General features: G+C 35.5%; 1 protein-coding gene across 2 annotated transcripts in view; it reads left to right on the forward strand.

The window, feature by feature from the left end:
- The window catches only part of RUNX3 (RUNX family transcription factor 3), a 33,367-nt gene that overhangs the window by 4,992 nt on the left and 14,449 nt on the right, over positions 1-13,926 (forward strand). Inside the window, exons 3-4 of one of the 2 annotated variants that reach the window (XM_063444560.1) lie at positions 3,356-3,460; positions 10,390-10,476. In XM_063444560.1, coding sequence (XP_063300630.1) covers positions 3,356-3,460; positions 10,390-10,476 — 192 coding nt within the window. The remainder of the gene's footprint in view (positions 1-3,355; positions 3,461-10,389; positions 10,477-13,926) is intronic. The other variant, XM_063444561.1, reaches the window with a different exon arrangement.

Here is a 13,926-nt window from a genome sequence, read left to right on the forward strand (position 1 = left end):
TGATAAGTCCTATAAACTTTCATCCATCTGTACCTGTGTGAATCTGAGGCAGAACATTTTAGCTCTATGAAACAGTTTAATCTTTATGACACAGATGTGGCTTCCTGTACCAAAGTAAAGTATTGTGAGATGGATTTTCTTTTTCTCTTTCTTTTGTTATTCTTTGCCCTTTTGAGAATTGTTTTAGTGTGCTGCATCCCCAAAGTATAAACATCTATATACATCTAGGGGAGGTGCATTGTCTAGGCCAGGGATAGACAACCTTCGGCTCTGCAGATGTTTTGGACTACACCTCCCATGATGCTTTGCCAGCATTATGTGTGTAAGAGCATTATGGGGATGTAGGCCACAACATCTGGAGAGCCGAAGGTTGTCTTTCCCTGGTCTAGGCCCTTAGTGTCACCCATCCCTCCCCCCAATTCACATATGCACACTAGGTCCTCAGGCCCTAATCCTGTGCCACCTCCATACATAGCTGATTTGCGCATTCCTCCTTACTTGTAATAAGGCAGTAACTGAAGTAATGGCCGTTGCTGAAAATGGCTGCCACACATGATTGTAATCCCCACTGATCTTACACTGCATCTAACCTTTAACCTCTACACTAGCACACCAATGCCAATTCAGTAACATTAGGATTAAACCCAGTCATTATGCCAACCCTAACCTCAGCCTTAACCCCAACGCCAAACCTAACATAGTAACCTAGGCCTATAAAGTATCTGTAATATAGAAGATAAAAATGGTAAAGTATATATCGAGGGAAAATATTCTTGAGGCTCTCGATGCATTTATAAATCACTCAGCCTTTAATCTTGTGGTTTGTTATGAAATCTACAGAATCCCTCAACGGCATTATTGTCCAATAATACGTTTCATCTCTATGTATCTTTCCATGACTTGTTCATACTTACTTTACCAGCAAAGCAATATCTAGGATCCTCAGACCTGCCTACTGAACTAGATTATAAACATCCCTCATACACAGTGGTTGAAGTCAGCCATCACTCAAGCCACGTAGATTGATGGTTGACAAGGCTGGGCTTCTATGACTTAAGCTTATAATTATTGTCTCTACGCACTGCTGAACCTTCTTCTTAGCTATACATCATAGTACCAATTTTACCCTAACTTGACCTTCAAGCACTACTGAATATGGTGGTGTTATATAAATGCCAATAATACATAAAGAAATGCAACATTAAATAAAAGAAAACCAACAATATGCAGATTTTAATAAGAAGAATTCACGAGTTAAGAAACTAACAAATGACAGGTCCTCTTCAACAACTGCTGTACTGATTAAAGAAGTTGCCAACAGAATAAACAAAAATTTTATCTGCTTTATTGATGAATGAATATAATTCAAATGTTTTAATTTAGCAATTTTTCAAAAAAATTGGGATTATATAACAATTTGAAGGAAATAACTTATTAATGGATGGATGATAGATGATAGATAGATAAATAGATTAGACAGACAAATAGATAGATCTCTATTTTATATTTATAATTTGTTTTATTTTTGTCTTTCAAGACCTGTAAGAATGACGCCTTTATTTTGACTATGTGTTTCATGTATTTACATACTTTGCACAGTTTATATTAACCTTTTCTTCTGCTGCTAATCTACAGTGCTTTCTACCCTGTCAGTTAAACCTGTAACACATTACGGTTATTGAGTATTTAACTCTGACTCGATCTTCTTTGGTATGATGAATACCATAAGCCTACAGCATTGATCATTTATTTCAGACAGTAACCAGCTAGATCTTTTGTATCACAAGCAAGCTTACATTTATTTGTACTCGTACCTTAAAAAAAATAAGAAATATTTTATTTGCATCTAATAACTGTTTACTTGTTATTTTTCAATAAAACGGATTTACATTTTTTTTTTTTACATTTCCGTCATCGTGTTTGGTTTTCAAATAGATGCATATTTTCATTCCCCCACCCTCTCTGCACTTAACTGACTGCACATTGGCAAATGGAAAATGTTTCCTTTTATGAATTAAGCTTTTATTTCTGCACTTAATTATCCTGTTAGAGGGTTTTTGTTTTTTTCATGCTTCCAAAACAAATTTCCAAACCGGAATGGCGTACAATTCCAAGTCTGGTCTTTGAACTCGGTTTTAATGATGAATGTATCTGTTATTGTACAACTAAAATAAAGGATTAATGCAACTTCTAGACAGCTTCACCTGGAGTTGGAATTTTATCAATATTCAATTATCTAATAGTAACTGATTTCACACACACACATTCATTTTTCCCTCTGATGAAATGCTAAATTCTGGCACTTAAGGACTCATTTCCTAAAACCTGCATTTTGCAGAGTGCTCAGACGTCTTGATTCGGAACTGTTTTAGAGAACATTAGAAAAAAATATATATTTTAGCAAAACTGATTTTAACCCCTTAAGGACACATGACATGTGTGATATGTCATGATTCCCTTTTATTCCAGAAGTTTGGTCCTTAAGGGGTTAATACAGTGACATGACACTTTCGAGCCATTGATGGTATGCAAGAAAAATTTTAGAATTTGTGATGAGGTGGATAACTTTATCTCCTATGTTTAATATCCTTTTCTATTTATTAGTTACACAACAGCTATGTCTAATTCAGACATTTGTATGCCCTCTTTGCTGCCAAGATCTTAAAATAATAATATAAGAAATAATTTCATTTATTTGAAATATGGGATGCAGACATAGGAGAAACAGGTGTTAGTTATATATGCTGCTTTTAAGGAATACATAAAAAAAGAAATTAACAATATATAAATTTACTACTTGTTAATTTTTAAAGATATTTGTTACATTACAGGAATATTGAAGGACTAAAGATTTATAGGCATTATATGGATAGATAAATAAAACTGTAAAAATCTGCTCGTGCTTATCCATTGAAATGCAGATTTCTAAAAACATCACCAGTGTATCGACTCTATCTGGGCATAAGGCCCACAAATAGTAAGTACTTCTATGTATGCCAAGCATCTGATTGACAGAGGGATAAAGGACAGGCTACTTTTGCAACTCATGATACAAAATGAGAGCCCAACAAAGTATCACTCTATCTCTAACCTGTACGTAGGGAACAATATTCTAGCAGAGACAGTTGCCCTTGGTGACTTTGCAGCTGACTCACCATTAGACGATCCAGAACTTGCAGACTGTTAAACTTAGACAACCATTTCCTCTGCCATTATGCACATTACGCAAGTCAGCAATTAGTGTTTCCCAACTAAGTTAAATCAACTTGGGCTCCGAATTTCATGGCAAACAATGTACAGAAAGAAATCATTTAGAAAATAAACACTAATGTATGTTATATCTTTCAATTTACAGGGAAAAGTTTCACCTTGACAATCACAGTTTTCACGAGCCCTACACAGGTTGCTACATACCACAGAGCCATCAAAGTGACAGTAGATGGACCACGAGAACCAAGAAGTAAGCTTTACAAATACTTTGGCAAGTGTTTCTTATTCCTGGCAAATTAGGTTTTACAATTTACTCATTCTGTATCTTATCTTCAAAACAGGCTGCCGTCAATATCATTTTTATGACTTTGAGATTAAGACGTTTTAAAAAAATATTGGAAATATATTTCTTACTTTGTATGATTTGAAGAGTGATTTCTATTTTGTAAATCTTTTTTACAATGAGTACATAATAGACTACATTGTTTGTAATTATATTATATCCCAAGCATTCTTGAACTTATCCTCTGTATTGGTATTAATCAATTCTGCTGGTAGTCTTTTCAAAGTACTTATAACTCTTGGCCTAAAAAACAATATGCTGACAGTAATATTCCGTCCCTCAAACTTCAAATAATGCTCGTGGTTCTAGCCAAGTTCTCTCAATACAGAATGGTACCCTCAAAATTATGCATTTTTTTAATTGGAGTATATCTAAAACATATTGCATAAGCTGCAGTTCTCTTGTCTGAAGCCTATGCAAGTCTTACCCTTCAACCCCCTCCCAAACATTCTATGGCTGTCCAATCACAGACTTCACAATGCAGCTCAATTAGAAGTCTTTACAAGGCAGATGCTCTGAATAATTTATGGCCTATTGAGTTTAGCTCCATGAAGCTAAACATCAGGAAGTAATAGGATCACTTGTCTGCTTGAAAGCCAGGGGGCGTAACAAGATTAATTTATAAATGTGTCAATTTCTATTGAAATCGGCACTTGTTGTATAATGAAAAAAGGACACACTCTTCACACATAAAAATACTCTAGTCACCGAAGTGGTCATGGTGCTTGGAGTAATCCTTTAAACATTGTCCTGATATTAATCCAATCACTTTTCTAAATGTTCTTGCATTGCTATTTGTGTGTTGGTAGGCAGGCTAAAAAAAAAAAAGTCTCGACAGCTGAGAAAAATTCATTTGTCATCTTCCCCAAATCAAACAGTGGGGAAGGCTTATCAGAGCGTCCTAAAATGGTTTATTTATAGTAAATGTGGACCAACCACCATGGAAACCATTGGGCACTGCAGGCACAGTCGATTAGTGACTCCTCCAGTTTTACAATGTTGCGCCACTTTTTACAACAGAACATTTTGATAAATCTTTGCCATGCAATGTCCTGCATTTATTATATACAAGATGAATGGCTCTTTAAAGTGCTAAAGTTGTATAGTTTGATTCAAATCAACATCCAAATTCTACTTTATGGGATTACAGACTATTTTAACAGTGTGATAAAATGACATTCTTAGAATAAATTTAAAAATATATGGTGTGTAAATAAATGCCAGTGCCCATTATGTAAAACAAATAAATGAAACAAATTTAGGTTAGTTGTACTATTTTATAAATAATCCGGTAAGAGTTCAGCAACCAATATTCTTTTTATTATTTATAATTTTCATTATAGGCTTAACATTTAAATATACAAAACTCTATACTGTTTTATACAGGAAATACACCTTAGAAAAAAATAATTTAACTTGTCAAGCCACACACAGTCTCCTCGATGGGAAAAAAAAAATGAAAATATGTTTTCACATTTTCGTGTAAAGTGTTGACATACTTGAGCAAACAGGAAGAGAGAAAAAAATGTGAATTTCCTGTGAAAACATTTGAATTGCTGGTCTTCATTTGGAATGACTAGCTCTAAGAAGCAACATTGCAGCTTAAAAAATTATCTTTCCCCCAACAGCTTGAGAAAGTAGAAACTGTCAAAGAAATTCATCAGCACATTTTGGAGTTTATTATTGTCTCCAAAGTCGGATGTGTGCCGATGTTGTAAAGTAACCAGTTTTATAACTAGTAAATATAAATGTGGATCTCAATAAATAATTTTTTCCTGACCTTATGTGTCTGGACCTTATGTTCCCTGTTTTCTTTATCGAGGCTGCCCCATCTTCTCTTATCACTTATACTTGTGTGTCTTCAAGGTGGAATTTCGAGAAGGGACAGCATGTAGAATTTGGGTGTGAATAAATGTTATATTCAATATCTTGTATTTTTGATAATTCTCTATACTTTTCTATCTCCTCCCTCTATGGCTTCAATTTAATAAGCTTTCCAAATGATTCAGTACTGCTAGCAAAACTTTCCAAATGATTTATCATCCTTACAAATGATTCAACACTATAAGAAACACTTTCCAAATGACTTATCTACAGAAGTCACCATTTAAATGTATAGCAAGCGCAGACGGATCATTCAGGCATGACTGAGGGCCCAGTCCAGGGAGGAGGCCCACAAGGACTCCATTATGCCACTAGGACCAGGACCCCTAAGACCCGGCAAGCCACTATCCTCTTTCTTTCTGTAAATGATGGCCATCTTTATACCTCAAAAGTGCATGGTGGCTTACCAAGTGTGCCACCGGGACCTTCGATACAGCTGCGATCAATGCACTTCACTTCTTCCCTGTACATTATCAAGTAGAAACTCACAGAGGAGAGGGAGAGAAGAGAAAGCAGGGTAAGATCCGTAAGGAGAGGAGTGTCACAGGCCCCGCTAGGCCACCAGGAAACAGCCACTGACGCAATGGGCCAGTACCCTGGCACCCTTCCATGATAAGTAGTTTAAAAACAGTTTGACAACTTACCTGGGTCCTGATAAACATACAAACCCTAAAGACTAGATTCTAAGACATTCTACATTCCCTAAATACATACACAATCGCTACAGTACTTAGACCTGCAGAATACGTCTAGAAATCGTATTAAACCGAGGCCTATGTTCTTTACCCAATGTACCCATTGTAATAGAATAAGGTGAAAACTTAAGTATTTCTGTTTCTAATGCATTTAATTATTCATCAAGTCATGAACACATCTCAAACTTTCCTTAATTTAGGGCACGTTATTATTTTTCCATTCACGTAATTCAAGATCACTACAAATCACTATGATGTATCGTATGAGTGATCAATTAGTTGGCAACATTCTACAACTGGAGTAATCCATTGAGACTGCATCATTTCCAGATTTCTGTCTGCACTTCAAAATTAGTTGTATTGTCGTTGTAGGTGCAGAAACCATACGTTTTGAAAATAGGTCCTCAATAGCAAGTGATTTTATTCTGCATCAAAGTGCATCCCCTGATTTATGTAATTGATGCAGACACAGGACTTAGTAGCACAAACAACTAAAGTAAAAATCTTAAAACAGTGAATAAACAGAAAGTTGACTTTGCCTTAACTTTTTTTTTTTTCTTAAGTTTTATAGGCTTTTTTACATGTCCAATATCCAGCAACAGCAACAATTTGAACACAAATAATGATATGGAATGTTAGGGTCCCTTAGCCTATTTAGTGCAACTTTGATGTTTTCCCCCAACCGCCAAAAGGAATTTACAAAAGGTGATAAAACGTATCTACCTTTCGTGAATTAAAATACATAGATAACCGCAAGCCATTGTGATTTAGGGAGTCTCCTGTGTGCTCAGTGGAGGTGTAGTTTAAAGGAACATGAACATCTGTTGCCTGATTTCATTGCAGCAGACTTATATTAAATTGTCACCTAGGCTGTTAGAAAACAAAGACATTAAGCTCTAGCTGCTCTATCACACTAGACCTTAGACTTTAAAAGAACACTGTAGGTAGTTTAACATCTTATTTGTTTATTTCTCATTTATTTTATTTTATTTTTTTATACAGACGGGGGGACCTAAATAACAAGAGGCATTAGGAATACCAATATGTATTCCTAACACCACAGTGTTCCTTTAATTGGTTGCACAGCAAACCATAAACATGCCAAGTTAGCAAATGGCAGTATCCATGTACCAACATTATGCTGGAGCAACGTCTAGCATTTGGGTGCCAGTCTATCAGCACTGGGCCAATTGAAACCAAAATTGCAGTTAGGTCATATTGTGCCTGGAATCTAGAGCACCATGACCCAATACAGGTATGGCAGGCAAATCTACTTTATTATTTCCAAGTTTATCTAACAAGGTAAATGAAATGCATCCATTGCAGTTGGTTTTCTTTTCCTTTTCCTTTTCCTTAAAGTTGGAAATAGTTACATTCACGTTGTTTGACTAACAACCTGTAAGCAAGCTGCTTAATCTAGTTAAAAATAAAAAGCCTATTTATTTAAAATGTGGTTTCTTAGAATGACTCAGTACGATTTCAGAAATCAACTACTACAAAGTGCAGAGAAGAGATTCAGGACTAAGCAGTATATATAGTATAACAAATATAATAGAGTGATCATATATACACTACGGCACTAAGCATGATGCCAACTACTGTACTGGTTTATTAGGGCAAAATCCATTAATGCACTTGGAAAACAGATGTGTAGAGATGAATCATATTCACTTGGAAATTTACATCAAAGCATGTCCTAGATTGTCTTCAAAATTCCCAGCTTCCTTCCTTCTGTCGAATTTGGCATAAAGTGCTAAGAAACAGAGATATTTCATATATCTTGTGTTCATTATTCTTGCTTGTGATTATTTTACAATCTATGAAAATATTTTCCAAAAATGTTTTTACATTTTAAAGTCATTTTAAAATAATCATAATATTCTTTAGACTAATCTTTGATATTATGTTGTAGCTCAGTGGATTACATTTATTTATTTTTTATTTTAATGGATGTTGATGACAACGAGTATGTTCCATAACTATGATGGGTGAATGTAAGTGATTTCCTTTTTACTCTGATATATTACATAAAACATATATTTCAGCAGTCCGTGGGAAGGTCTGATATTTATGTACCCCCCACCAAAAAAATAGTAAAGAAAGAGTGGGTAACAGACTTTATTTTATTTATTTTTTTACTTTTTTTTTGAGTGGGGGGGAGGGAGGGGAGAGGGAAGGGGGCATAGGGGTGGGCTCCAGCACTTTGCAGGATTGGCTATGGCCCTGTATATATAGGGAGGGCCTGACAAAGAGAATCCATCTTGAAATCCCCACACACATTTCTAAGCTGGCTTGTTTCATAAATTTGAACTAGGTAAATCGCTACATATGTAACAGGAAACATTCAATACATGTAACAGGAAACTGACTGTTTTTTCGGCTGTGCCATACAGTTGGTAGCCATTGCAGATTATACAACTAACCAACAATCTCCCTTTATTGCTGTTAAATAATTTGTAAGTTTCATGTTATCCCCTCCCCCCCCCCCCCCCCCCCCCCCATACTTTAAACCATATGGATTTGTACAATGATGGCAATGATGGCAATATTATTTTTGTGTTTATGTGCTCCAGGTATGAGTTTTTTTTGTTTGTTTTGTTTTTTTATTTTATAGAGAAGCATTTATGAATTTTAAAAAGAAATATCATGCTGTAGTTATTTTATAGTCTACTTAAGCAACCTAGCCATGCCTTTTTTTTTTTTTTACATCCAAACCAAGCATTTTCTCATAGAATTCACAATAGTTAATTTAACATGTATAGCTTGGAGGAAAGACAAGATAGGGGGATATGATAGAAACATTTAAATACATAAAGGGAATCAACACAGTAAAGGAGGAGACTATATTTAAAATAAGAAAAACTACCACAACAAGAGGACATAGTCTTAAATTAGAGGGACAAAGGTTTAAAAATAATATCCGGAAGTATTACTTTACTGAGAGGGTAGTGGATGCATGGAATAGCCTTCCAGCTGAAGTGGTAGAGGTTAACACAGTAAAGAAGTTTAAGCATGCGTGGGATAGGCATAAGGCTATCCTAACTATAAGATAATGCCAGGGACTAATGAAAGTATTTAGAAAACTGGGCAGACTAGATGGGCCGAATGGTTCTTGTCTACCGCCATATTCTATATTTCTATTTTCTGTGGTATCTCACACGTCCTCTATTACTGATGCTACTTTACCCCTTCTTAAATGTTTGTCTCCAGCAAGTTAGCCAGTCCCTCTGACTTGCAAACAATGGACTGCACCTGCTATATGGTCCACATTCGCTATAGTAATAACCATTGTTTTACTTTGTAGCTCAAATTTTTTCTCCCCATGTCCTGTTCTGTTTCATGTACACGTCACACATTTTGTATCAAGACGAGAACCATCATGTCAATCGACCCCAATTTGAAAATTGTTGGATATAAATAACATGTATGTTCTTTATGGGAATCAGGGTATATTGAGATGTCATCAGTATGATTTGAGCATATAAAATGTAACATTTTCCTTATCAGGGGAGCCCATCAGGTAGATACTCAGATGTGGTAGAACTACAACTCCCATGATGTTTTGCATGCCTTTAAAATGCCAAAGCATCATGGAAGCTGTTGTTTTAAAACATCTAGGGATCTACCTTTTGGCACCCCTATCCTACATCAAATAAGGATTTCTTTACAGAAATTCACTCACTGGACAAAATCCAATTTCACGAGAATAAACCATAATGACACATATAGTGCCATTTAGGTATTGTTTCTAAACTTTATGTTATTTTGATGTGTGGCATCAAGGTAGTCTTGAGATTAGCCAGATAACACTGTAATACAGGGAATCACTAATGTCTGCCACATGTACCTTGCTCCCACACGTTTGCCATGTGATGTGCCATTTTACACTGACTGTGGAGGAATTAGGCCAAGTACAGGCTTATAGCAGAAACATTTTTAAAATAGTGTGACAATGGGGAAATTAGGAAAATCTAAACTCTGAAGTTTCCATGTTCTGTGAATGTAAGATTTATATGGGTATTATTAACTATTTTCAGAAGGCCCATTCCTACTTAGTGTGAAAGGTCCATTTGCTGGAGGGACAATCTGTAAAAATATTCCCACCGCGGTGTCCTCATGAGCAAAGTAATTTGGTGTGACCATCTCATTTCATCCTTCTGTCATACGCTTTGCCACTTCAAAGGTGGGAATAATAGTCTGTCTGTAGGCAATAAGGCAATGAGGCTGACAAAGCATCTATAACATTATTCTCTACAGACCATAATTGCAGAAGGAAAAACGAAGACATTTTACAGAAGACTTTTCTTATTGCTCAGCTACAGGATCATGATTCTTCAAAAATATGTGAGTAGATAAATAGATAGGCAGTCAGATATTGGAACATAGACAATTAGCTATTGTGTAAATAGTTTATAGATAGCTGATATACATGCAATACATAGATGCGTATGTCTATGTGGATAATGTGGATGTATAAATATATGTTTAATTCCCAAATATACATGCATACTTCTTTTGCAAATATACATCTATAATGGCAATAAAGTCTAATTTAACGTTCTAGAAAGCACCCTATGTTTTTCCTATGGCATCCTACATTTAATTCTGTGTTTAGAGTAACTATTGGTAATCTGTAACAAGCAATACAAAATCAGATTTAATGGACACGTCTAAACATCATTCTAACACAAACAGTTAGTTAGCCATTAACACGCTAACAAAATATAATGTTCTTTGTTATACTTAGCTTATTACCTTAGTTAATGTTAAGAATGTTTCTGAAGCCCATCCCGCCCCCTATGCACCATTCTCATCACAACTTACTCTTGTTCCATGAAAACAATGCATCCAATTGCATTCCGAGTACTTTTTAATTATTAGCCCCCTAATTTTTTTTTCCCTGCAACATAAATTGGGGAATCAGCACTTTAGTAGTTAATACATTACTCTTGTCCCAACTAGGTTCTTGACTCTTTCTCTCTCCCTGTCCGCTAGGTATTTTCCCAATGTGCTTCAAAACTGCAATAATCTTTACAATGGCAAAATAGTCCCTTTTTGAACCAATTTTATTAAAAAAAAATTCTTTGCTTGTTTGTCGTGTAAATAAAACTGCTGAAATCAGAATGACTTGTTTCATTGCTGCTAAATCTGAAAGTAATTTTACATTTCAGAGTTTCCATATTTCAATTTCCGATCCTTTCTGTTGAGAGTGCGGACAACCAATTTCTCTAGACCTTTCAGGGATATTTATCAACCAACTGGTTACCTACACTACCTACTTATATACAATTGTCACAACAAGTGTTTGTTTAATGCCTAACTCTCATCACCACTTATCCCTGTATGTTTAGATTTTATTTGGTCATAAATTGCCTGTAGGTTTTGTTTACCCATTTTAAAAGCACATTTCTTAGTATGCTAAATGCTTTAGTGTTTTTATATATGTGGACCAAAACATATAATATACAAAGTGGTTACCATGCACTTCAATAGAAATATAATATTTTAGCAATGTAAAGTAGACAATATTTATTTCTAATTCTTAGCGGTGAGTGGTATGTGAGTGTACAGATTCCATCGGTTGTAAAAATTATGCAACACACAATTTTCAAAGGTTTTTCTCAATAGAAATAAATAACTAATTCAACATACGTAATTCTAATTATCACATGTTAATGTATTTGTCTACAAAATAGAGTTTATTAATAATGTCTGAAAGTGACAACCCGATTTAGCTATCCCTGATCTAATCCTAGCTTTGCTTTTGAAAAAGGCTGATTTCGCAATAAGGTAACAGTTCAAAATCTAGCCTCACTCAGACTAGAGACTTTATAAAGGCCAGAGCAGGACTCTATCAATATGTCTGATATATTACCACTACATGTATATCACTATATGTTACTGCATTTTAAACTCCTCAATACATTCAAAGAAAGTAGATGCTCAACTCTCTCTATACTGCTATTGTACTGATTTGTACTGATCTGACCAGCTGACCAGCAATTGACTGACAGTCTCTGACATTGAGAATTTTTGCCCCTACTGTCTGTTTGTGGATGATTGCATGTGATGTTATTTACTTTTACTCCAATTCACTTTTGCACAACACAAAGGATTTAAATGGAGCATTATGTACCTGTATAACCACAAGTATCACTATACCTTAAAGTAACACTATAGTGTCAGGAATACAAACGTGTATTCCTGACACTATCGAGTTGAAACACCATTAAGGTATCCAGCTCCCCTTGCTCCTCACCTTTTTCCAGCACTGCGCGAGTCTCCTCGTGGCTGGCCCCACCCATCTCCCGCCCCCTTTGCTGAGATCATCAATTTTAATGATCTCAGTCAATCCAATGCTTTCCCATAGGAAATCATTGGGAGGTTAATGCACAGCAAAACACAGCTCTACGCCAATCATCACCTCATAGAGATGCATTGAATCAATGGGGGATAGGGAACATTCTTTGGGGAATGTTCAGTGTCTCCATGCAGAGTGTGGAGACGCTGAACATCAGTGCTTCTCATGAACCAGAAAGCACCCCTAGTTGGCGTCTGAGTTGGAGCTGTACAATAGGTAAACAAGATAAACACTTAATTCGAACAAAACATGATTGGCATACTGGAACAGTAGGTTAAGAGAGCCCTGAACTAAAATGAACTTTCAATGACTTCAGTATATTTCAGGGGTGCCCAAAAGATAGATCCCCAGATGTTTTAAAACTAAAACCCCCATGATGCTTTGCATGCCTTTGGAATGCCTTTAGAATGACACAGCATCATGAAAGCTATAGTTTTAAAACATACGGGGTTCTAACTTTTAGGCACCCATGGCCTATAAAGATCATTTTGGACAGATGGACAGAGGAATATGGGAACATGGACTGCGCTCTACCTTCTTTGACCTTTAATAGTTATATAAATGGCTTTGATTCAGACCAAAGCTCAAGAGAGATTAGGACAACCCTGAGTAGGAAACATATTGCAGAGGTGTCCTTTCATATCATTAAACACAAACATTTTATCTTGAAGTTAGGACTCTGGAAGGAGTGAATGCTTATTTAAACACTCAATGGTAGTTGAAGTAGCTCCAAAGATAGAAACAAAAAAGTAAATGTTAAAAGCTGCTATCTGTGAAGTGATCGCTATTCTATAGAAACACACTATCTACCTGTCCCTTTAAATATCAAGAGATAGCCAAAATGTGTAATATAGATTCTCACATGCTCATTTTTATGCATAAAAGTATAAACTTCAACATTAGCATTTATTCTCATGTGCAGGCCAGATGCGCCGTGACTGCATTTCACTTGATAATCCTGTTATGTAACGGTTCTAATTTTAGATATAAAAATGGTTTCAATTAAGGAAAACAAGGAAACCATGAGAGAGACAATGGGGGGGGGGAAAATCACATTCTTTTTTTCATTATTATTTTTTTTGTAATTCTTGCTCAGAAGTTACAAAGTTGGACAGATCTTTCTAAATGAGCTTTCAGTGTATATATAACTTTATTTATGTAGGGCCAACTAATGTGTGCAAAGATTTACAAGGCTATGATGATTCTAAGCAATTTACAGACAATGGAGTAGATACCGAAAATCAGATCATTTTAAATGAGTGGTTTATATTTCCTGCAATAGTGAATTAAGAGCTTTATTGGTCCTCAAATAAGGTTTATGATAGGCCCAAATTTAGAGGTGTGTTTGATATCTAATGAAACAGTCGTATATACAGTTTGTCCCTCTTCGTGTTTAAGGCAAAGAGGAAATGAGGAAAAGGAAATGTATTATT

The sequence above is a fragment of the Pelobates fuscus genome, chromosome 1, assembly GCF_036172605.1.
Source record: "Pelobates fuscus isolate aPelFus1 chromosome 1, aPelFus1.pri, whole genome shotgun sequence".
In the NCBI taxonomy this organism is placed as follows: Eukaryota; Metazoa; Chordata; class Amphibia; order Anura; family Pelobatidae; genus Pelobates; species Pelobates fuscus.